The sequence below is a fragment of the Barbatula barbatula genome (assembly GCF_947034865.1).
Source record: "Barbatula barbatula genome assembly, chromosome: 6".
NCBI lineage: Eukaryota > Metazoa > Chordata > Actinopteri > Cypriniformes > Nemacheilidae > Barbatula > Barbatula barbatula.
The window spans coordinates 8,892,086-8,918,086 of NC_136765.1; the positions used below are offsets into that span (position 1 = coordinate 8,892,086).

General features: G+C 39.2%; 1 protein-coding gene across 1 annotated transcript in view; it reads right to left on the reverse strand.

Annotated features, from left to right (window-relative positions):
* Nucleotides 1–26,001, reverse strand: part of eml5 (EMAP like 5) — a 57,619-nt gene that overhangs the window by 28,795 nt on the left and 2,823 nt on the right. Inside the window, exons 2-13 of the mRNA XM_079459180.1 lie at nt 16,291–16,450; nt 13,270–13,368; nt 11,585–11,653; nt 5,930–6,115; nt 5,289–5,424; nt 4,611–4,812; nt 3,100–3,237; nt 2,745–3,001; nt 2,144–2,356; nt 1,879–2,046; nt 637–743; nt 265–383 (exon numbers count right to left, since the gene is read on the reverse strand). Of these exons, the coding sequence (XP_079315306.1) occupies nt 265–383; nt 637–743; nt 1,879–2,046; nt 2,144–2,356; nt 2,745–3,001; nt 3,100–3,237; nt 4,611–4,812; nt 5,289–5,424; nt 5,930–6,115; nt 11,585–11,653; nt 13,270–13,368; nt 16,291–16,450 (1,854 nt within the window). The remainder of the gene's footprint in view (nt 1–264; nt 384–636; nt 744–1,878; nt 2,047–2,143; nt 2,357–2,744; nt 3,002–3,099; nt 3,238–4,610; nt 4,813–5,288; nt 5,425–5,929; nt 6,116–11,584; nt 11,654–13,269; nt 13,369–16,290; nt 16,451–26,001) is intronic.

A 26,001-nucleotide genomic window follows, 5' to 3' on the forward strand; every position in this document is an offset into this window, starting at 1 on the left:
AACAATAGAGCCAACCGGCCATGTACCATCAGTCAGGAGCCATACCTGAACTATCAGACCATACATTAACAAGACCACCAAAATAACCCTTAATGAAAATTATTTCATCATTTACCCACCATCATGCCATTCCAAACCTGTATGACTACCTTTTTCAAAATATTTGCTTTTGTGTTCAAGAAATGTTTTTGGGTGGGGTGAACTTAACTAACCCTGTTAGCGTCAGTAACTGTCAAAACAAACGGGATCTGTTGTAGCTCTTACCCATGGATAAAGTGCAATCTCAATCCACTGGCCGGAGCTCTCTCCCTCTTCTTCATGGTCATGGCACGATGCTTCTCTTTACACTGCTCTTTAAGCTGAGGTAGATCTTCTTTGTAAACCTGGACAGTGACATCTGAGCATCAAATACTCACCAAATTCAAAATGCAGGGCACATGAGAAAAGGATGTGTCAGATTTGGTCCAAAATCACTTTGGATAAATTATTCTTTATATTCTAAGCAGATCTAGACAGTGGATTATAGACTGAAACTGACAGGAAAGGGGAACAGGTTGGGAAAACGACCATCAGGATGCAGTACACGAGGCTTGGTCTCCACCAGACAATATCTTTTACACATATGCGATCACAGACCTGTCGCCGGTATGTGAGCTGCGTTTCCTGTTCGATTTCAGAGTCCATCTCAGGCACGTCTGATTGATCAGAATCGGATTCCTCGCTGTGTGAGTCCATCAGTGTCTCTGTAGGAAAAACAGAGGCTTTCAGCATGTATCGATTATGCATTCAAACTCTGTTAAAAGCAAAGTTAATTAACATATTAGCAACAATCGTATGAATCATTATTTCCAAAGTGATCCTGAAATAACTTTAAGTATCGTCCCTCCCCTAGAAAGATTTATCACTGAGAAAACCGCTGACGACTAAGAAACAGAACTGCCAACGTGAGCAGTGACAACCCATTAGGAAAATGAAAAGCCGCATGGTGGTCTGAGCTCTGCGATATTCAAAGAAAAATAATCTAATTTGCATCTTAAATGTGCATCTTATCTTATGCATTTTTCTGCATTGGATCATGTCATTTTATTCATTCATGTTAACTAAAAACTCAAGTCAAAAATGTAAACTGTTTCGGCATGCACGCCTGACCCCCAGTTAACGTCTGGTTTGTGTTTGGCTAGTGTCCTACAATATTATATATATATATATATTATTTGATTAATTTTGTTGTATGTTCATTTTATTAAATAAACAATTTGCTGAATGGGTCCAGTAGTTTGGTCGCATTTAAACAAACCGTACGTTGCACTGACATCTAGCCGTTGAGTTTGGTATCGGAGACTAAATATAGGAGAGACGAGTTTAGCCATCTAATGGTTTCTGTTGCTTGTTATCAGAAATAATCTACAGACACTCTATTGTTTGTGAATGTGGACCGGATGTTAAGTTGGGGTCATAACAGTGCGCATGCGCAGTATCGTTTGTTTATGTTGTTAGGATGAAACCATCTATAGATATTTAAAAGTGCTTGAAACGGATGCAACTAACACTACATCTTTATTAAAGTGGCAGTAGCTCACCTGTTTTGTGCTGCACTGTATATTTTTCAATAACAAGCATTTTTTCCAATATTTTTATAATGACGCTGTCATTAAACACACTCTTCTAAACTGTCCTATTTTACTCAACTGGAAGTATGTTTCGTGAATCCTAATTCATAAAACATGGCTGAACCAATTACTGTGCAAACTCTTTATACAGTCTAACCATTCTTTTTTAACTTGTCGCAGTTTATTGACCTATGTATAATAATGTTCAGAATAGCATAAAGACACTGCTTAAAAGGCAACATGAGCATAAAGAAACGTTGTTTCATACCTTGAGGAATTACGTGATGAGTTTCTTTTGATTTTCTTTCAGGAACGAACTTCCATTGAAATACTGAGTGGTCAGCTCCACCAATAGAAATCACCCACTGATAATCATGTGACCATCTAACGTTGGTTATGTGCGCTGAGTGTCCCAAATATTTTTTACATTTTGCACCTAGAGGTCAAATAAAGATAAACTGAGTACACTGAAATAAATACAAAACACAAGATTTAAACCAAGAACAAAAGATATTGCAAATAAGAGGACTCACCTTTTCTTACACATGGGTACCGAAATAATTTAACTAATCCATAATCGTCAGCGGTAACTAAAACTTGATTATTGAAGTTTGCATCCACAGAGTTGATATCATTGATATCGGAGTACTTTGGCCAAATCCCGTTCACCTCTGGTCCGAGGACACAGGTCCATGAGGACCACTGGACAAGTTTCAGTTCTTCTCTGTTAGTCACTTCTTTTCCACCTAAACACACAAAGACAAAACCATCAGTCAAACACAATCTTGGTTTCAAGTCCACCTAATCCTGCTCTGATGTGTTTTATAGGCTGCAAAATGATTCTGAATGAAATCTTGTGGGACATTTATTGGCAAGACCAAAGATGTATCTAAAAAGATGGTTCTGAAAGCCGAAAAATTTAAACGCCATTTCACACCACCAAAACTATACAAATCATAAAAAAATACTGTTTAGAAAACTTGTTACCTGACCATCGTGACCCATAAGCTAATTGACCAGCAGGGTCTTGTTGACTGATGTAGAGACCATCAGGAAACACAAATATGTGGTGTCCTTCGATCTTAGCCATAAAACAAACCAACGCATAAATCCAAGAGAGCATCAAGCACTTACTGGGCATCCTGTAGAAAAGTCGCCGGCCGTTGCCATCATTGGTCTGTAGGTACTTGCTGTCGGTGGACCAGTCCATGTGTGTGATGAAGCTGGTGGAGCCCACACATTCGCCCACCTTCTTGTAGCGCTGCACAACGCTGTAAATCTCAACTGAGTTATCGTTTGAGCCCACGGCTAGGTGCGAGCCATCAGGGGAGTACTTCAGTTCATAGATGGCGTCTTTACGGTCCTTTATGTGGACCACCTCCGTCATGTCCCTGCAACACCAGTACACTTTTAACACAACTTGTTTAAGTTCGATGCAAAATGTAAGGGAACTCATCTAGACAGTGTCTGTTAAGTCCGGGTGGCTCACCTGACTCTCATTACTGTGAAGGATCCGTCCTTCATTCCCAGAGAGAGGTGGATACCGTCCGGGCTCACGACTGCACAGCGTATGGGTTCCTCCATGTTGCAGCGGGCTATCAGCGCGTGATCCACCAGACTCCAGATCCTCCAATCCAAAACACACACAGGGACAGTAATGACTCATAAATGTACACAAATTAGCACACTGGCCATTGAAAATGGTGTTTTAATAGTCTGCATCTAATCTGCATCTAATTTAGCTCCGGAGGAAAAAATATTGCTCTTTTACAACTCCAGAGACTAAGAAGTTCTTAATTATGTTTTGATAAAAATGTAATTTTTGTGTTAGATGAGTCTTTTAGAGATAAACACAGGAATAAATAAAGGGGATAACACAAATTAGCTCATTAGCTCAAGTGCATTGATGTGAAATAAATGCGAATAGAATTCCTCAGAACATTTAATCTTGGCTGAATTTTTTTACATTTGTACAAATCTGAGTAGTTTGTGACACTGTTGAGAATTCAAGAGACATAGTAGTAGAGAAGAAACTTCTGCACTTTAAATTCATCAAACCTCAGAAGTGACATAATGAGCCTTATCATACACAAGTGCTTTTTGCTAGTTTCAGTCTGAATACAGTTTTCATGTTCACGTCCTGCGCCATGTTGTTTAAATAGCAAATGCATTTGAACCTATTTATGCGCCCAATTTGTGTGCCCACGTGGTGGTCTGAAAACGAGGTGGGTTTAGGCGCATTGTCGACACGTTGCTATTTTGAGGCAACTGAAATAGACTGCACCCTTGATCAACTAAAACCTGGTCTAAAGTCAACTGTTCAATATTTCTTTAGTTATATAAAGTGTGCGTTAGAAATATGCACCTATAGGCGGGTGCTGAGTGCGTATACATTCTGCTTATTACACACAGAGGGACGCAGCAGCACACAATAATGCCAAGTATTACAAATAAATGGATTATAACATAAAAGATTATTATTGTGTACATAAATATAAAAAATCCTGCTAGTCCTGTTCTCGCACGCTTTAACCTTGCACACAAGCAGATTCGTTTTCTCTCTGGAGAAGCATCCTGTCAGGGATCAGACAGGAGAACCCAGACGCAGACAGCAAAGGTGCAACAAAACTTAATTAAATCAAAAACCCACGAGGGGACAAAACAAAGAAAGTCCAAACGACAAGAATAAAAAGTCCACTTTGTAAGACAGGCAAGACTGAAACAGGGAAACAAGAAGCTGGGGCATACTTGACATGGACTTAACCGGCACGGGACAGAAAACATGAAGGCCTTAAATGGGGAAGACTAATGAGGGATAATGACACTAGGCAGGTAAGGGGAGTGAAACCCTAAGGGCGACATAACGGGGAAACAAGGAGGCGGGGCCAAGACATGGGACAGGAGAGCACCTGGCGCAAAGTGAGCCCACACTTTTCCCTAAAAGCCTTTACAAATATTTCTGTTGCTTCAGATGTGTAATCAATTCATTTAGGCTCTTACCGAACGGAGCGATCGTCACTGCCGGTTATGGCGAGAGGTTTGGTTGGATGAACCGCCAGGGCCCACAGCTCCCCCTCACAGTGACCCTGCATGATAAGAAAGGGTTTGGTGCGATCGTGCACCACCACCTCAAAGATCTCGCTGTCCTGCGTGCCCACCAGAATATGATCCCCTCTCCAGCAAACGCTGCGCACTGACAGGCCTGCACAGATCCGTTGGGTACAATTAAGCTAAGTTAACTAAAAAACACGACAGGTTTATCACAGAGGTACACAGATATGACCCTAAACAGAAGGATGTAAACTGGGTACGTCGTAGACTGCCAGTCATGGGAAACATGACCGTGGACATCTGGGGAGAAGATGGGGATGGTCTTGGAGGCTTGAAAATACATATACATGTAGACATTTAGGATTGGTGACAAACAAGGGTACGAGCTATTGATATAAGACAGGGTGGACGGCCTGCATATTAAGACAATGACCACTGCAACGCACCTCTTGAATTTTCGCCTCTAGCTACTGATGAGTCAAAAGGAAGTAAAACAAGAAAAGAACAGAGAAAGAGCTCAGGATCCTGTTGCATTGTGGGATTTATTAACAAAAGCCAACTGTAAACTTAATGGATCAAAATGGATCCGCAGAAAGCAATGAATTCTGGGAATAGTGACTAACTTACCCTTATATCCCTGGTCTGTTTCCCTGAGGTCAATGACGGTAATGGGTTTGAAGTTCATGTCCCACAGCCTGATACATCCATCTCTGCCTCCGGTAGCAAAGCCTTCCTCACATGCATTCATGCTGAAAATCCCTGACTACACACGCACAAACACACACACAGGTTTTGTGAGAGACTGAACTAAAACAATTACATCAAAAGAAATCCATTGTCTTAAATATCCTTACAGTATGAAAGGGATATTTCATCCAAATATAAAAATTCTATCATCATTCATTCACCGTCATGTCAGTCAAAACCGTTATATATGACCTCTTCCTCTGCTTAACACAAAAGAAAATCGTTTAAGAAATGTCTCAGTGGTTTTGTGAACCACTCAGAGCGGGTCAATGTTGTTTGGATACTAATGTTCTTCAAAATATCTTATGTGTTATAAAGGTTTTATATGACATGAGGCTGAGTAAAGAATGCCAAATATTACTTGAAGAAATATTGAAGCATTCACCCTAAAGCTCTGATGACAGCTTTACAGGCAAACCACTCTACATGTATATTTCAATTTATAAAATAATGCAACAGCAGGTCTATGTCACTCAGAGGTCAATCTGGTGTAGGCGGTGGAAACGTCCCCCCTCACTTACCCCATGGGCTCCTTGAACTGTTCGGATTAAATTGATTCCTTTCCAGACATAGATGTCTCCATTCAAGGCACCGGAATATGTGATCTCGTCTCTCGCGCAGGCCAGACAAAGGATCGTCTGAAGGTCTCCAGTCTTTCCAAACACACCACGCTTTGGTGTCAGAGCGTTCCCACACAGACTCCAGAACTGAGAGAGAGTGATTCATAAATATAAGAACATTTTACAAACATTATACTGTATACATCAGCTATACGTCAAATGCAGATTACTGTATATTGCTAAAAAAACTTACATATACACAACTTCCAAAGCATTAATCCTTGTTTTGGAATTTAATGACTTAACCGTATATTATGTAAAGATTTATTTAGCATGTTAATTGCTGTTATTTATAGTAACAAAATCTTTCAGAATAAATTGTGACACAACCAATCCGTGCCAGTGCGTGTTAATGTGTCCTTGCATTGGAAGTAAATTAAATTTGTGAACACACACACAAACACACGCAGGCTCGTAAACATATTAATGTGTGTACTGGTTAAACACATCATTAAAATGCACAGGCACAATCTCAATCCTGAACAAACACTCATAGCCCCCACAGCCAACGCATAATAATTGCCTCATTTACTCATATTCAGCTGTGTGTGTGTGTTTGTGTGACAACCTGGAGCTCTATTTCGTGAGGTCACACCTTTTATTTGTGAGAATAACAGGGTTAACTCTGTTCACGACCTCCTTATGTCCTCAGTTCTGTGAAAGGCGTTTACTGCGAGATATCCTGAAGTGTTTTAGTGGAGTTAGAATAGTTATTTTTTAACAGTTTTCTGTCATTTGAAGAACAGAAATTAAAAATGAGATCTCTTTAATATCTCATTTATATATGACAAGGAGATAAGATGAAGAAAAACGCCCTTGTAATGTATTCCTGAATCTCAAGGTCAATCTGTGTGCTTCCCTTCTCGTTGGGTCATAAACATGAATTGACAACCTGTATAGGACCTTCGATTCACTGGAAGCTGGGTCGGGTGAATGTATAAATGTAGCAGATGTGTTTCCTTCAAGTAGTCTGTAAGGATTTGATTTGAAAGCATATATTGATAGTCACTGCTGATAGATGCCATCCAGACCACACATGTCTCAAAGCCAAACAACATTATTTCCTGATTGCTGTTTTTGGCATCAAAGCTTTGGATTGTCACATTGAAAGGCTAATGATATAGTCCAAAGATTATAGAATGTCATTTCTTTCTTATATATTTATATTGTATTAGGGAGCAAAATAACATGAATCTTAATCTTCTATGTTTCAAAAGACATCTCAAGAATCGTCCAAATGTGTCAGGACTCTGTCCTCCCTGTCTCAAGCTTTCTAGCTCCCTGGGCAGAGTCATGACATTGCCACGTCTTTCTGTTGTTATATGTGTGGAGATGTGGCTTTTTGTTGTCACTTGGCGCTACATGTCCTCCTGTTATGTCTCTCAGCCCCGCCTTCCTGTCTCCTGTAATCATGTCATTAGGGTTTTATTCCCATCACCTGTCGCCACTCTCCCCGTCTAATTACTCCTCGCTCATGTCTCCCTTTATATAGCCCCAGTTTCCCTCTGTCCATTGTTGGTGCATTGTTTAATATTTACTGTCTAATGTTTACTGTTCACTGTTTTGTCACTGAATTTTGGCTGTATGGTCTCACGGGTATTCTCCCCTTTTATACCAATCCTCGTGTAGTTGGATTAGCCTTGTTCCTGGTTTCCAGTTTGTAGACATTTATTTTTGTTTTCCTAAAAGCCTTGTTTAGTTTTTTCCCTCTTGTGGGAAGTTTTGTTTGTCAAGTTTTTGTATATGTTTTCCCCCTCGTGGGTTTCTTTGTTTAATAAAGATATTATATTTAACCCTTCATCTGCCTGCATCTAAGTTCTGTCCAACCATTCCGTGACAAAATGCACCGACCAAGAAGAACCCATCAGGCAGCAATGCAAGGTCCCGTCAGCCTCGTCCCCTCTGCGCCATTCGCCAGGGGAACACAGACCTGGAGGACTATTTAGCCAGGTTCCTGGAAGCCGCAGGGGAGGTGATCCTCTGGGAGGCTGAGGCCAACAGTGGCCTCAGGGTCCCCCTATCGCCAGTGGAGATGAAGAGGCTGAGACCGCTGGACTTCGAGGACGTGGTCAGGTCCGCCATTTCCCGACCGGAGCCCAGGGTCTCAGTCCGTCCGATTTATATATCTCCATTGGGTGCCATCCCTGAGGGTCACACCCTGGAACTCGGGGTCGTAACCACCGCTGCGTCGTCAGCCTTGGTCCTACCTCTCCACCACCAGCCAGCCTTCAGGGCAAGCGTGGGAGGAGAGAGTCCTGGGGGTCCTCTTCGGCCGTGCCCTTCACCTCCAGCTGACCACAAGAAGAAGAAGAGGCAACGGCGGGGGGCACGCAACCTAGCCCTTCCGGTTCTCCAACCGTTTCTACAGCCGGTGGTCCAGTTGCCGATCCAGCAGGCGTCCAGTCCTGCCCTGCCAGTGCCTCAGCCGGCCTTCCAGCCGGTGTCTGAGCCGGCATCGCCCTAAGCCCCTTTCCCCTAGGATACGCCTACAACCCTGTAACTTGACACAAAGTCGATTCCTACAGTAAATAAAACATAATTGAGAACTCCTCTAGGTCTTCTGAGATATTAAAGAGCCGCTGCTCTGAGTAGTAAAAATTAATTTGGGCTCTAACAGCGAATAAAACCACAACAAACAGCACTCAACCCAAAACCTCATCTCAGATATCTTTTTTTCCATTATATGGGTTCTAATTACGGCTCATTCTGTGTCCATAAATCCCAGGCACTTAAAATAAAACAATGAAGCGGATGAAAAAAGCTGTTGCTGGCCCATTAGCAGCCCTGCGCTGGAGAGGATTGTTCTCTTCCAGACTGTCAGGCTGCATTACGTCAGGAAGCTTCAGAGCGGCAGTGAATCACAGGCTCCTGTGTTTCTGCAGGTCTGTGCTCTGCCAACGATTTAATATAATCAAAATGACTCAGTGTTATTCATCTGCCAAGGCTTTATAAGAGGAAGCCAGTCTCCGTCCTGAAGCACATCTTCCCTGTCTCCCAGGTCTTCGGGGACAGCCACCTCCTGCTCAACTGTGCGTGCCGCCCCGGATCCAGCACATCTAGACTAATCAAACAGCTTTAAAGCCACCAAGACGGCTATAATAAGCATACTGTGAAAAGAAAAGAGATAATTAGTCCACTGTGGCCGCAACACCTTAATCTAGTTACGTCTAATTGTGTAGCATGCGACTGTTTTCACATATCAGATTTATACACCACTGTTGTTGATGGTTGTGTTGTAAATATGGTGATTATGTTTGGCCTTGTGGGTGAAGCTGTGGTTATGCCTCGTGGGAGGCAGCGGGAGGATTCTTTGAGCGAGCAGACTCGGTTTGCACGAGTCAAGCCACTCAGGCTCGTGGTGGGGCTTATTGAGCTATACATTCGATTAAGAGCAGCCCAGGGCGTCCAAAGAAAAATCTCAACCTTGCTCGTGTACTCGTAAAGATACACCGATACCTAAGACCAATACCTCACGTAACATACCTGACAGAACTGACTTAAATTTGAGCTTTGAAAGTTTGTGACAAGCTAATAAAAATTGTCTTTTTTCATGTGGTTGAGGGGAAGCTTTTAAAATTTTATCTGATTTAGTGTGTGCTTGGAAAATTGCAACCTCACCTGAAAAATACAGGTACAGGCATCGGTATAGTATCGTTATCGGCGAATAACAGAAAAATAAATATTGGTACTACTCATACTAGATATTTGAAAAATGGTATTGGAGCACCCCAACACACAAACAAACACATGGGCTACAGATAAGGGTGTCACAATATACTGCTATTGACAATAACTGTGATATTAAAAACCCAAGTTGGACCTAACATGGACCCAAGTTGTGAGTTCAGATCTTTTTGCCAAAATCAAAGGATTGAACCCTTTATGGAGAAGGCAACGACACCGGGCAGTTTGAGAAACTTGAATATCGAGATGGCTAATGAATGGAGAGAAACGTTAATTATAAATAATACATCGCAATATTGCATTTCCAACAAGCACCATAAACAGGCAAATAATTCAGTTTCTCTAGAGCTGTCTCAGAAAGAGCGTGCGAGAAAGAGGGATTACAGCCAGCTAAATCTCATGGATTGAGTGCATAATCGCTGACTGAGCACAGGCCCGGGGAGCAGATGTCACATGGTCGAGGGGGTTAAAGACTCAGGAATTATATGGGACAACCGCTATACCGGCCTGATACATGTACAGCAGTGTCCGTTTAAACGAGACGGAGATTTATAGTAACACAAACAAATACTGTGACAAAACAAGATAAAGAGGATGCACAGTGATCTGAAAAAAAGAATTGTGAGAGAGACAATATACATACAGAGAGCAAGAGAGTGAGACAAATATAGATGAAGGTATAGGATTGTGGATTACTTCATGGCAGGAACCTAAAGCCAATGCTTTGTGCTTATGAGAGAGAACTAAAATATATAAGAGACCCATGGTTTTCACATTTTCCAAAGTTCACATAATGAATGAGTTGTGTGGGTGAATTTCTACCGCTAGGTGCACTAATATCATTGAAGGCCTCCACAACTCGCCATTTTATTTGAGAGAAAGTGTTTAAATATAAATTGAAGCTGTGCATAATGCATAATATTACTACGATAAAGGACTATCGATTTATTAATCAAACTCACTTATAGAGCAGACAGTGCCTGTGGATCCGCGCATCATTTTTTATGACATCCTTGCATGTGGGCGGAGGCGAACTAACAGAACAGCGAAATCTTTCAAGGTAATTTAAACTTCTTTTCCACCTCGCCTACACTCGAATACAATATCTCATAAGGGACGAATCATATGCATAATCACATTTCACATCTATTGGCAGTAACAACTAATTTGTACAGACTGCATGCAAACTTAATAAGGTTATGTGAGAAATCTCGTAAGTCACGTGACACCAATATGTATAATGCATTTTGTTCCATGTAGGCAGAATACAATATACTGTATAGTATTCAGTAGAAAGTATTTCATTTAAAACTATATTTTTTCTACTAAAAAAAGACAATTATGTTCACACAACAGAGAAACTCTCAACATCTGTTTTAGATATCCCACTTGAAAAATACACAGACCTACAAGCAGGTCACCAGCACTACTTATTTAAAAGCCAAATGAACAGAAGATGAAAGAGCAGAAATTAATTGTGGGAATTCTTTGAGTTGTATTGTCATCAGAAGCTTGGGCAGAGTGTTTCTCGAGGCTTAATCTCCTTTTACAGTCATTTCTGCATCACTGAGAGGATGCTCATGTCTCCTCAGAACTGAAAATATGGCAATGCACAGGGGAAGAAAATGGAAATTTCATTTTTGGTTGTTCAATTTTCCAATATTTCCATCTAGGATTTGCACTGAATTAGCATTTTTGCACACATACATTACATTCCAGTGGACGTACCTCATGCAAAATCTACACCATGTAGTTTCAGCTTTATAAGATCATGTTTGTACTGTATATCCCACACAAATCTGCACGTTGTACTGTATTATTGTGATATATAGTATATATTGTGTTTTCATAATCCAGATAAAAGAGAATTACCTTGATATGTTTGACTCCGCAGCTCACCAGCTTGCTTTGCTGAAACAGGTCCCATGATATGTCAAATATCTTTACAACAGAGAAAAGAAAGATTTGCTCAATTAGATACCAGTAGAAACCCAGTGAACAGATACTGCCTTCAGGTTCTCTTGGGAAGTTCCTACTTCAGACATTTTAATTATGGTGTGATGTGCGCTCAAGTGATTTTCATAAATGGACACATTAGGCTATTTCATATATCTTACTCTTTTTTTTTAATTTCCAGCAGACAGAAAGCTTTTATAGTGAAATGGATTAGGTGTAATTGATGCTTTATCAAGGTAATTTATCATTCTTGTGCGGCTGCAAACCAGCTAAAGGAGAAAAGGAGTTTTCTGGATATCGCTGTTCTTCCTCAACAGAAGACACAGTGAATACAAACTAAATTCTACATGCAGCTATATGCATGGAAGGCTCTATTGTATCGGTTGCTTCTACAATCACATGTGCCTTGTGAGTTCAGCACTGCAGCGAGGTTATGACAAACATGGACAGAGGCCACATTTTCAGTTTTACATCTTGTGTTTTATATTGACTGCTCAGTTGCATTAGACAGTCTCCTAGCAGCATGCTGACCCTTACTTCATTACTATGGCAACTGAGACAACTGATATTGACTTCTGTCTGACAACATGGATTTCATCACTTTTAAAATGTCAGTCCAAAAGATTGGAAGTGTTTTGCAGTTTGAACAAAGCCAAAGAAAGTCTACTATCGGTTATTACGACAACCGAAGAGAACCAACGACTTAACCTCGCTTACAAAGCATATGCATGACAACCAGAGGCCGGCTGAATGCAAAAATGTTATACTTGCTTTCCTTATGTAAATACTGTAATGAAATAGTGGTTTTGTGTGTTTGTTTTGGCTCCAGGGGCTGGTTGCACCAGCTGGCCGTAAAAAAGTTGAGTGTAAGCCCAACGTTGGGCCTCACTACGTCCAGACATGTGAAAAATATTTACACCTGTTGCACCATAAAAACTACGACCAGCCCCAGCTACGCTCAGCTTAGATGATATTGAGAGTGGCATTCTTACTGCCTCCAATGATTAAAAATGCTAAAGACGAACAATAGTTAGAAGATAAAATAAAATAAAACATTACAGCAAGACAAAACGCTTAAGAAACTCGAAAAAACGTACGTGCAAATGCTACGTCTTGATTCTACGCAGGACTTTTACGTGCGCATTTTATGTCCAGACTTGTCTTACGACCGGGTGTACGTCCGGCTGGTGCAACCAGCCCCAGAAGTGTACTGTGACGCCATTATTTGCCATTTTCATTCATTTACACCAAAAATAATTTCCTATGTGCGTATCCTCAAATCCAAACGTTGAATCATTGCTAATATGTTTATGTTTGTCTGTTTGGGGATTGTAATTTATGAGCTGCTCAATGTAGTATGACTGTAAACAAATAAGGGAAGAAAGGCAAACAGAAAACCAAGTGGGGGAATAATTATAATGCTGACTGTCTGCCATATCTAATGTGTGTACAGGTCTATCTAGCATTGTGGGGACTGAATGTTTGTATAAGGATAGTAAACGATAACCTACACTGCCAAAATCTGCCAACGTCCCCACAAGGTCTGTAGAAAGTCTACACAATTTAGAAACCTGTGTGTGTGTGTGTGTGTAGGGTCTTACCCGGTCTGTATGACCAGGAGCGGCAGCCAGAACTTTGCCTTGTTTCCAGTCCCACACACAGATTGTGTTCTTTGAATCCAAGCCCACAGACACCAAACACTGCCGAATACAAGCCATATACAGAAAGCGATACAATAAATATGCTCTAATTGGTCAATAAGTTATAGTGTATTATGTTGCTGTCCCTTTAAGAGCCAACGCACATTTCACTTGTGACAGTTTACATTCATATTGACATGAGTTTGTGTGGATATGTCTGTTCAAGAGTAAGAAGACCTGAAAGAGAGCTCGATTCCGTATTTTGAGTGCAGTGATGCATTGGTGAGCACATTTCTCGGACAGCTTTTGAGAATAAAATGTTTGCATCTTCTTGTGAATATTTAAATTGGCCAATCTTAAAAATGTGCAAATGATAAACTTTGGTGACAATACAGCACTAGACCGAACGGGAAAGTGACAGTTCTGTGAACTGGACCATTGATGATGAGCCCTGTGAGTTGTTGGCATGCACAACGCAACTTCTTAACAACTGTATGGTAAGAGATTTAAAAAGGCAGCAACAAGTTGCTAAACACTCGGTTACTTTTAATTTTAAAAACTCATTTGAAAAAATCGTATTTTGTGTTCCATCAAAGAAAGTCAAGCCAGTAACATCATAAGACATTTAAATAATGTTGAAATCTACAATACTTACTAACTTCCTGATTTTCAGTATAAACTATGACTTAAAAAGCAATTTATTTCAAACTCTATAATGTTCCCAAACTGTGTTCAGAAGGGATATCATTAGTAAAGTGTCCCTTTGATGTTGCAAAATGTTTTCCACCACGGTCCTGTCAAACCTGATGTGTCGGCTTCTTTTAAAGCAGCACTTTTCCGTCTCGAGCTAAAATGCAGTGCCTTCGGTCAACCTTTGATAAATTCAGGAGGAAAAGTGTTGCTGTAGACTCTCTGGGTTTAGAGACGACGTGTTGCCTCTCCTCTCTTTGGTGTTTCATCTGTCTGTGTGAAATAAATGAAGCCAATTTCCTGCTTTCTCTGCCCCGCTGGAGGTGGCAAAGGTTGAATTCTCTCAGATAAAGTGAGAGTTATCTAAGAAATTTGAAATGTGAGCCCTTACATATCTCCACTGAGGTGGAATGCTTTTGAAATAATGGTCCATCTAACTCAATTCTCGTCTATTTTGTCTTTCTGTTTTGCAATGTTAGGAATTCGATATTTCACAGACTCAAAGTCTCACAACGGGGCCACGGTCTACGTGACACGGCACAATATGAGTGTTTCGCATCAAAGCGGGCCGGCCGAAGTCCCTGTGCTCCCCGCTATAAAATAATGCTTGACTTCAGCTACACACACAATTCTTGCTAAGTGCAGTGTTGATAGCATTGCAAAAAGCTCGGAAAAATCAATGGGCAAGTAGTTCTATTGAACAATGTCAAAGTCAGTGCTGATTGCTTTAACCCTTGAAAGGTAAAGAGCGTAAAATGCCTCCTAAAAATGATTTATTCCAGCACTTCATTTGACAGCTTTTGCCTCTCAAGACAAAAGATATGCTAGGAATTGTCTTTCTCCTACAAAACATGAAGCAATGTCATGTCTGATAAATATTAATATTTTGTGAAATACATTTTTCATCATCATCATCATTGATAACAATATCACACATTATTATGAATGTATGATAGCATCATAAATGCGATTAGCATTCAAATCAATGCTGTCAAATTGATTAATCGCGATTAATCGGTTCCAAAAATATGTTTGTGTATAGTTAAATACACAAACATTTAAGAAATATGAACAATATATGTTTATATATTTTGTGAATTTTAGTTTGGTTCCAAAATGAGATGACTCATACATTTTTTTGAGCATTCCAATTAATATCAATCAAACTGCGTTTGGTTTGTTTTGATTTAAGCCATAATAACTCAAACAATACTGATTACTAACACAATAAAACACAAAAACCAAATTGATTTTGTGATTTTGGAACCAAACTCTTCATATATAGTATATTAGGGCTGTCAAACGATTAATCGCAATTATTGGCATCCAGAATAAAGGTTTGTGTTCACATAATATATGTATGTGTACTGTGCATATTAATGTTGTATTTATAATAGCATGCACATCCTATACATGCACATATTTATGAAAAATATAAAACATAATAATGTATGAACATTTAGATATTGATACATATTAATAAATACATCTACATATCCGTCTATATGTGTATGTTTATTTTTCTAAATACAAAATAATTATGCACAGTACACAGATATATATTATGTAAACTTTTACTAATTTTATTCTGGATTCGATTAATCGCGAAACTGTGACGTATGTGACTGCTAAAAATGTAGAGGTTGGAGAAATATGCACGGTTATTTTTGGGGCTGTAATACAGCATTTAGTTCATCATTGCAAATTTTTCTTGCGTATTGATATTTCATCTTGGCCATTTTCATCATTTTTTGTTCAGTTGTCATTTAGGAAGCAGAACTTGAAAGCCACATTGCAGACACACATTCAAACTAGATCTAAGTGCATATTTCACCATTTAGAAGCAGCATATTCATCTCTCCACTATTAAAAAGCACAAGCTGTCACTAGTGGAAATGCATTTATCCTGCAAGAGCAGCAAGAACTGATATAACCTTGTAATACCATTAGTTTAGCCACGGTCAAACCTTACAATGTGTCATGTTCAAAGTCGAAGACTTTGGCTATGCTTTTTAAGTTTGTCGTTTGATGTCACCACTAAGAGCTTCACGTGTCAGTGTTTTTGTCTGTGACGTCCAGCAACTCACAGCCTCAGTCTCACACATATAGTCACACTGTGGGAGTCACACCATTGGTGCGTTCACAGCTGCAAGTTTCAACAACTTCTAATAAGCATCACAGCACCTTACCAGACACATTATCACATACTGAGAGTAGAACTGTTTTTAGGAGAAGTTTTAGAAGTTTAAAAGAAATCATTTTAATTGCAACACAGGATGTCACATGACTTACCTGTCCTTCCAGGTTAAAGGCAAGACAGGCAATACCATGCGTGTGCATGTCCTTCAGTATAGACACTGTCTGGGCAGTGTAGGAATCCCACACGCAGATATAAGGCTCCTTTCCCACTTGTCCTGTCGCCACCAGCACTCGCTCTGGATGAAGGGCTAAACTGTGGAAATGTACAAGTATGTCAATACAGATAATACCGTTATTTTATTGTTCCATTTAATTGAATAATCTTAATTTTGAACTGAACTCATTTAATACAGTTTCGTTATTAGTATGTTTTCGTTATTTTGATGCTGTTTTATACAAAATTGGATTGTGTGATATAATTATACAAATTAGCAAGTCAGAGTTAACCAAACTTGACCTTTGAAATGCAGTGAAATGCGACGTGTTTTTGCAGGAGTTGCATTTCCTGTGTACCCCATTTGCATGCATATGAATCTGAGGAAGTCAATGAAATTAAAAGTCTTGTGTGACCACTGCAAAAAACAGATTGTTTGTAATTAAACCACTGGTAATGTTTTAGAAATAGAAACGTCGAGTCAAATTATTATTTTTTTCAATGTAAATGTTATGCTAAGTAGTTATTTTTGTAACTTTTGGTGTTTAACTGATGGCACCACGTCCAAAAACTGGTCATTCCGAACAGATGAATCATTCCAGAGATGACTCATTAAAGCAGTCCATACCTATAAACATACATACCTACATACCATTTTTGTAGAATTGTTTATATTTGTAACTTTCTAGTGAGTGTTTTTCACTATAGTTCCTTTATCACACTCAAAGTGATGCAGTTGCTACAGTACAGATACATTTCAATTGAAAATATCGCTTCAGGGTTACATACAGTACATACAACACATGTAGCCAACTATTTAGGTTTGGAAACAATATGTTGTCTTAATAATATCACATTGAATATTTATCGAACAAAGTTTCTTTACACATGAAAAGTAAAAGATGGATATGCATTATAAAATTAAAAAATATATTATCTTGTTAAGGGGTCCTCCTCCTTGGCATCATACAGTTACAGGTTGCAACTTTAAATATTTTTAATGGTTGAGTGTCCTGTTCAAAATCCAGCCTGCCCCAGATTTAACAACAGGGCCGTTCTACTGAGTGGCTCCAGTAAGATGAGCTATCACTGATTATCATTTTCTACAACCATGAGTGAAAGTGACAGAAGAGCTTTTAGTTATCAGAAACCCGAAGAGATAATCTGGAGAAGACATTATCTTCTGCAACCCAATACTCATGAATACGAGGGGTTCAGATAAAGACCATTAACACCGTGTTGTTGTTTGTATTATTTTTATCCCACGGCATGTAGCATTATTAATAATATTGCCCCTGGTGCCGAAACGGCAATCTTCGTGATTCACGGAGTGGTTTTCCCTCTCACCATCACACAAGTTCACCAAATTCATTCAAGGCTCGTCTTCACATGCCAGGGGAACTCCCAGAGGCACCCGGATGTTGCATAACATCTATCCAGCTAAGCTTTGCTGCGCATTCTCATGTGCACATCCATATGTAACGGTGGTGTAAGTGTATGGTGACTCAATATACCGTTTGCCTGTTGGAAGATAACATGCATGCAAAGTATTGTGAGTTGTGGTTACCTTCGAAAAAAACAGGGATATTAAAAAATATCACATATAAAAAGCTTTTAAAATGCATAAAATAGACAATTTATCATCTCCAACTTCTTTAGTGAATAGTGCTGAATGTGTTTATATGTATCTCCCACCGTCAGAGCCCTCAGATGAAGCTTTATAAGCTTGCCAGGGTGATTCTTCCTGGCACTGTGGAGGAGTGACTACAATAAACCCCTCAGGGAGCCGTAGCACTCATGAACATCACTTGTGTCTGCCTGACTGTCTTCTTTAATCTCCGTCTCGCTTCCACCCGGCTTCTCCTTTTTTACCCATTTTCTTCTTCCTCTGCACCATGTTAAAATCAATTGTGTTGGTAACAAGTGCAGAGCATTTTTTCCCTATTCTACCACATACCCTGCAGTGAGCGGATCCTCGGGGCGGTCGCCAGTCTTCATTTCTCTCTCTGTGGATTACATAATCTCACGTAATTTAAAATAGAGCAAAGGCATTCAGAACTGGCATTATGTTTTTTTAACCGTCCACTCATTGTGAGCAAAAGCTGATTAAATAAACGTCATAGAGAGTGACTGTGGATGCCTTTCGCATCCATCCATCATCAGGGGACATTCAAGATTCAATTGAACAGAAAATACCACAGCCATAGAGACCCACGCGTTTGAAGGGGCTTAACAATGCTTCAGATAGCTAAAGCAGGCTATTTACTCTGAATCTCTGAAATTTGACATTCTGTGAGTCACATCAGAAAGGAGGTTTGGTCGGTTGAACCTCCTTATTGAAACGGGCACCTCAAGAGCTCCTTGCTGTCTACTGCTTTCATTCTTACTGAATTGATGCTTCATTAGTAAACTATATAGGCACACGAATAAAGCATCTTGTGTGAAGTGAGTAGGAGACTTGACTTTGTTTCCAATTTAGTTCAAATTTAGCATGTCACTTAGTGAAACTTTGACAAAATAAAAACTGAACGATTCTTAAATGAGTGCCTCTACTGTTAGCAGTCAATCCCTGTAGAAACATTTCTGGGGTTTAATGTGTGTCAGAAGTAGTCAGAAGTTCCTGTTACTTATGTTAAAAAATGTCGCATTTGTCAAATACATAAATCTAAAAGCAGGTTTAGCAAATTTAGTATTGTAAAAGCAGTGGTTAACAGATAATGTATAAAATGTACACATTATGATGTATAAACAAACAAACATTTTGATTGGCATCAATGGTTAAAGTGGCCTCAACTCAGACAGTTTCATATGTTCATTTTGTAACAACTCCACCACTGCCTGCCACAAATCCAGCGTTATATACACCGTTTATATAACATTCATCCGCCAAATGCAGTGAACAGACAAAACACTGCTGAACTTCACGAATTTAGTGCCTTTTGTTGTCCTTATTTTGTCCCAATTGCTTCCATTTTTTACATCATCTCTAAGTCGCTTTGGATAAAAGCATCTGCTAAATGACTTAATATAAATGTAAATGTAGTGCTCTCCTTTTCTCCTGCACATCAGGGAGGGATTATGACTTCAGACGGCCCCTGGGCCAGTTACCTCCAAGGCGAAGGTAGAGCGGATGTTACAGGGTTTACAAAATATGTATGTACAGGGTTTACAAAATCAATATAATTTTCTAATCTTCTTTTATAATATATTTTTTTCTCTTTACACCCTAATATCTCTCAAATTAGTTACACAATGAAAATACTAAAATGTGTCTACATCTTTGCACAGAAATCTTCTTTCCACCCAAAGGAGTGCCAGGGAGCCCTCACAGACGAAGAGCCTTGTCTAATGCTGGGGCCACACCGAAAGATAATCGGGCCAATTTTTCCCCTTCCCACAATCCTAGGCAAAATCCTGATGATCTTCAACGGCTCTAAAGATAATCTTATCAGATTTTCTCTGTGGTGTGAGTGTGTTTAGAGTGAATGAACCTACGCCAATTTAATTGATATACTCCTCAGTATAAGAATAATGACACTAGACATCTCATATCAAAACTATATTCAGATATCCAATCAACTGACAAAAATCAACAGAAAATGTTAGATTCAAATGGAGAAAGAATCGGGCCAAACTATTTCAGAAGAAGATTGGTTGAATGTTTGTCAGGCAGAGGCTAGTACAACAGGCTCGGGAACATGGAGAGACTTTTGCTGGCGAAATTTATAAGATACTTTATAACTCCCAAGTTAAAATCTTTCCAGACGGGTGATAAGGGGAGAGAAATATGTTGGAGGAAATGTGGGGAGTAGATGGCAGATCATTTTCATGTATTCTGGAACTGTCCAGCAATCCAGGTGTATTGGCAAGAGGTAATACAAATAATACGAAATGTTGTTGGGGAAGGAATTGAATGTTCATTTATGACTATTTACTTGGGGAATTTAGCAATTTAACTTGAAGGACGAGGAGAAATACCTTTTAAAGATCTTGTTGGCGAAGCGATAACACGAAAATGGTTGCAATCTGATTCCCCAACAAAGATGGATTGGTTTGATATTTTGTCCAGTATTCAAAATATGAAGAGTATATCCTTTTCACCGAATTTGTGAATGGAGAAATATTAGCAATTTTGGGAAAAGTGGATTGTGTATAAGGACTCGTGATATGGGTGATGGCCATTGAATTTCCTGAAATGTATTTCTGTCAAAAGAATTACAAACACTATCGTTGCAATTACTTAAGAGGGTGCTTAAATATGTCTCTTTTTTGCAAAGTATACATTAAGCGGCGCTTTACGCACAGGGTTTAGGTTAAACCAGGACTATGCCTAAGTTAAATCCAAACATTAAAGTGTTTTATACAAACATGCCTTACGAAAACATTGTTCGTTCGCACATTGAGACAAAACAATGGCACTGATATAATATTTATTTTAAGTGCAAGCTTTTTTGAGTTAAGACAGCTCAAATTTATTTCCAGTTTTCGCAAAAGCAGCAACTTGTTGCTCGTGCCATCGCTCTCTGACTCCTAGTAGGCATTTGTGTACTCTGTGTGACTGTACACAACCCACCCTACACTGTCTCTGGTTGGTAAAAGATGAAAATGTACTTTATCTAAGCCGATCATCATCAGTTATGCAGTTATCTCTCGCCACACTCACGCACCAATCAAAACGCAGGTCCTTTGGATGAGAGAAAGCCTACTCACGGTAGTGCACGTCACTGTGCCAAATATAAGTGTAATAATAATGAAGATTGTGATAAGGATTGCAATTTGTAGCCTTTCAGTTGTGGATGGTTTCATTTAAAAGATTTTACATTAACATAAAATTATTGGCGTGCGTTTCAGTTGGTGCACTCGAGCGCGAGCCTGCACGGCCAAGGTTATTCTATGCAGTGGATCTTGTTGTGAAATGAACAGACAGGCTATGACCCGCTAGCTTGGTGTCGGAGGGCGCACGGGTTTTCTTCATTACCGATGTTGGCGTGTATTCCTCAGAGATTTGTTAGTTGGAACTGTCTCTAAATATAAATGCTGGGATTTCTGGTTTGATTCTGTATGATCAGATGCCACCATCCCACATAGAACGTGGGCCCAGCTGAACAGTCTTACTCCCTGTTGTATTTCATTAGACGACAGCCTGCCATTTTCAGGTCAAACACTCGCATGTTAAATGAAAGCTTTGGCTTAAATTGTGCTTACACTGTGTCTCTGGATATGCACCCGGTTCTTCCTCATCAATTAATCATTAGATCAATTATTGCTGTCATGGGATCCATCCAGAATAATTTGAGGAAGACTCATTGGTAAATCTGTCTTTCTACACCTCTAAGCGTTCAATATTATGATCAACGAGTGAAAACTTTTTTTGTTTTACAATTCATTTAGGCCAAATGCCCCCAGAATACCTCTTCAACTTGCCTTCGTCCAAAAGTGCATCAAAATAAATGTTTCAATTAGCTAATGTGCTCCTTTAGTGGGTAGTTTTCTCACAGCACCGTTTCTGTGTGATGTACAGCCCTGCACTGCCTCAGCTTATTAGCTAATGGGGCAGATGGCGGTCTTCAGTGGGTTCACCGGCCAACGGTGCAGGACTGCAGCACTGCCGGATAAATGCACTGCGAGGAATCTCTCCGGTTAGTTTTTCTCTGGGAGAGTGTTAAATGCTGGAGGATTGCTTGGGTGGGCTGGTGGGTGGGAGCTGCTGCAGAGACACGCAAACTAAAGCCAGAGAGCTTTAGGGTGAGAAGCAGAAGCTCGTCATGGTAACAAGAGGATGAGTGGGAGGTGAAATGTAAAGTTGGACAGCGTCTACCTTTCCCCCTGTGACCTGACAAGAATCTGTTCACGTCCAAAGTCTGTTTAATAGACTATGGTGTTTAATAGTGGCTGCTGATTCACTAGACAGCACAACGTTGTTTTAGTGGCTACAGAGGCACGGCAAGAAAAACGTGTTAGGGCTGTCAATCGATTCTGATGTTTCATTGGGTTTAATTACAAATTATGCCAATTAATCATTCAAAGGAATTGCTTATGTAAATATTTGCCTAGGAAAGTCCCTAAATGAAGACTGAAAGCCATTACAATGTATTCTGGCGAACTGAAAAGAAAAAAAGGGACTTTAGCAGTAACCATATCAAAATACATACAGTATGGGTAAACATAGGTTGTTTTATTTAGCTTTTTTCAGCTTTCTAACCAGGTCTGAGATGACAGGATGGCACAAGTTTGGGTTCACTGGGTCATATCCATGCCAATCATATACGCACACAGAACACACATACATCGGAATGTAGTCCAAATCGGGTCAGAGCATCTTTTGCGGCTTTCACCTTGCTTGCCCTTGTTGTGGATTACCAGGAAGGAGAAGATTAGCACATTTCCACAAGTGAGTATTTACTGTATCTTGCTTGTGTTGGTTTCTATAGAGCAAGTTAAATCCCAATAGCCAGTAACACTCCTTGCAGTATCTGTCTGCACAGAAATAGGCAAATGTCAATGTGTGGCAAAAATGTCACAACCGGTGGTGCTTTTTAGATAAAAAATAAAGTCATGAAATATGATTTGCCATCATCAAACGTTGGACTGTATATGCACTTGATGAAAATCGCTTCATATTACTGATGCAACAGAATGAGGTTCTACCTTATAAAAAAAGAGATAAAAATACTGGATTATATCATGTCTAATATAATAAAATAAGGAGCAGATTATGTTTATTGAATGATCTATCACTTGCTTGAATTGCTAAACAATCTCTTAATTAGTTTTAATCTTGTATTGAATTTCCTTCTTATTAAATAAGCAGATATTGCACAATACATAGAAACATACTGCGACTTTCAATAAAAGCAAACTTAAATTACAAATGTTTAACACTTTAAAATAAATCATTTATTTCAACAATATTCATCCAGAAACTAATAAGTGACTGTTCTTTAAACAGCACGGTGTCCTGCTTTAAAGTTTGATGTAATAAAGGAAAATGTTCATACTCAAAATCATTCACCATTGGGAAGTAAGTGCGCAGCAGCAGGTGGAACAGTTTCATTACAATGCAAACCTTCTGGGCCAAATCCATATTACCTGCCAAATAAATTCCCACATTAATGCTGATTTTAAACTCTCAGGGAATAATCTGGCAGCCCTCGTTCAGCTCATAGTTCCATCGGGGAACAAATGTTTATGCTTCATATTATTCATTACTGTGCTTCAGTTTGCCACGGGCTTTGGAGGTTTAATTTCAATATCATATGTGACAACTGTTATATGCCTTTATTAAATAAACAACACAGATTAACCATTTCAAAGAAAAATATCCTGTTTTCACCATTTGCTATTAAATCACTCCTACAAAAGATCATGATTCAATGGACATAGAAAGGGTTGCATTAATACCCAGAGAGAAAGAGAGAGATGGACATTCCCTGCTGAATGGGACCTTTATTCTAAATTTGGGGTATAGAACACTTCGGAATAGGGATGTAAGGATTCCCTCAGCTCACACTGCGATGAAATTCACGATTCTAAACTCACGATACAATTTCTTCACGACAACTTAGAAATGAACATCTGCACTATTATTATTTCTCAAACGCTGCACGTTTCTTTGTAAAATATAACAAAGCATAAAAAATTGCGATTTTAAAACAAATTGCAAATCAAATAAAAAATGAACAATACAAAAGTCTCTTTAATATATATAAATTAAGAATATTGTGTGTGCTTTTCCTAACTTTTTTCTTTTTTTAAAAGAGTTTTAAGACATTTTTGATATCCACGTTTTACCAAGTTCGCGGTAAACACAGCAGCCCCTGCTGTTCGAAACACGTATTACGATGACTTAAACATCTCGTCACATAATATAAGTGATTATAATTTATATATAATATTTAATATAATTGAATATGATTTTCAATATGATTTTTTTACAGTGAATCGATAGATGTAAACACTGGTCCAAGAGCAGTTCCGGTTTACTTTTTTAATTGTATTACTTTATCTTACATATATAATTCATATTCATACATTTTAATTAGGTTATAAATGTTCTGTTGATTGTATTCCGTTCAAACGTGTAAAAAAACTGAAACATGAAGTTTTTCTGAGCCGGTGTTGGACCAGCGTGGTTGAAGTCTTTGATTCTCACAAAAGTGTCCCAGCCGTAGGACTGTTTTTCAGCGAGCAGTGATTTCTGCCTCTAAAGAAGGTTTTACTCAATAAGCCATAAAAGCAATAGTTCAATCAGGTTAGATGGAGAGCCAAGGCCTTTGACAAAACGCTAACAAGCCAAGTACGCCCAGAGGGGCTTATAAAGGAAGTATAAAACCCCTACATTTAATCGCTGTGGCAAGTGAAACTCCAACACACACAGGAATCACAAACCCTTGACTGGCATTGGTGCGCTGTACGCGCATGATCTGAGCTAAAACTGACAAGCCCGACTACAAACACACGACATCACACACTCAAACGCATTCAGACTCATTGATACTATTAGAGTAAGAGCATCACAAGGCATCTCAGATTAAGGATTACATTAGAAATGAGTCCAAGTTAGTGTACATGGCTCACGGATGGACTCCAGCAACACACATGACCGGGAGAGCTTCCGTCTGATTAGATCACGTGGCTGAAATGAGACACAAAGTCCACCCCTCCCCCTGCGTGAGCAATGGTGTTAGACACGCTCATACGTGTGAGCTGGCAACTCACCAAACATCAAACCAAATGTTGCTGAATTTACCTAATCCTCGTCTTCAAAAGTAAAGAACCCCTATGCAGCATTCATGTACTGTAGCTTTCTTACAAAAAACATCAAAAATAATTGACACAGCTGTTTAACATTTTAAAGGGATATGCGCACAAATAATGCACAGCGAGAATATCAATGTAGTAGACATGTTACATCACACAGTAAAATAACACACCGTGATGTCAAGACCTTTTCCACATTCCGTACTTTAGTTACTTAATAACTCTTTGCTTTCCAGTCGCTATCTACCTCCATTCATGCTTTCAACACCTGTAGTAAACAAACTGACATTTGTGGGCACAAAGCCTGCATGACAAGCATGTCTGTAAAACTCATGTATGCCCATTCTACTGCTATTCACAAATAGTATGATTCTTTTCTAAAAGTGATTTTCAGGCTCGTCCAGCGGTGTGGACAAAAATATAATTTACCAAAATGCTCTTGACAGCAGCGTTGCACTACTGCACCAGTAACATGAGAACAAAATTGTTATAAGAGACAGACTGGGTCTGTATGTACATTGTATAATGCAATATGATAGTATCGTGTTGTCCACATAGCCCATTTCACGAACAAATGACTCATAAAGATATTCTTCACATTTATTATTTAAAAGACCATCAAAGATAAATCAGTTATGAGAAATCAGCTTGGATCAAACTACAATTTAAATAATGTTGTATTGCAACAAATTCACATTTAATAGAAATAATATTTGGGGGGGGGTTGATGCTTCACATAACACTAATATAATTGTTATTCGAATTTGAATCAGAATTATACAGTCTTCAAACACATGACATCAGATGAGTCCTACATTAAAGCTATAAACGCCTCAGGCCATTCAGGGCAAAGACTTTATTCAGGGGTTTTAAGTTCTGAGATATTCTCA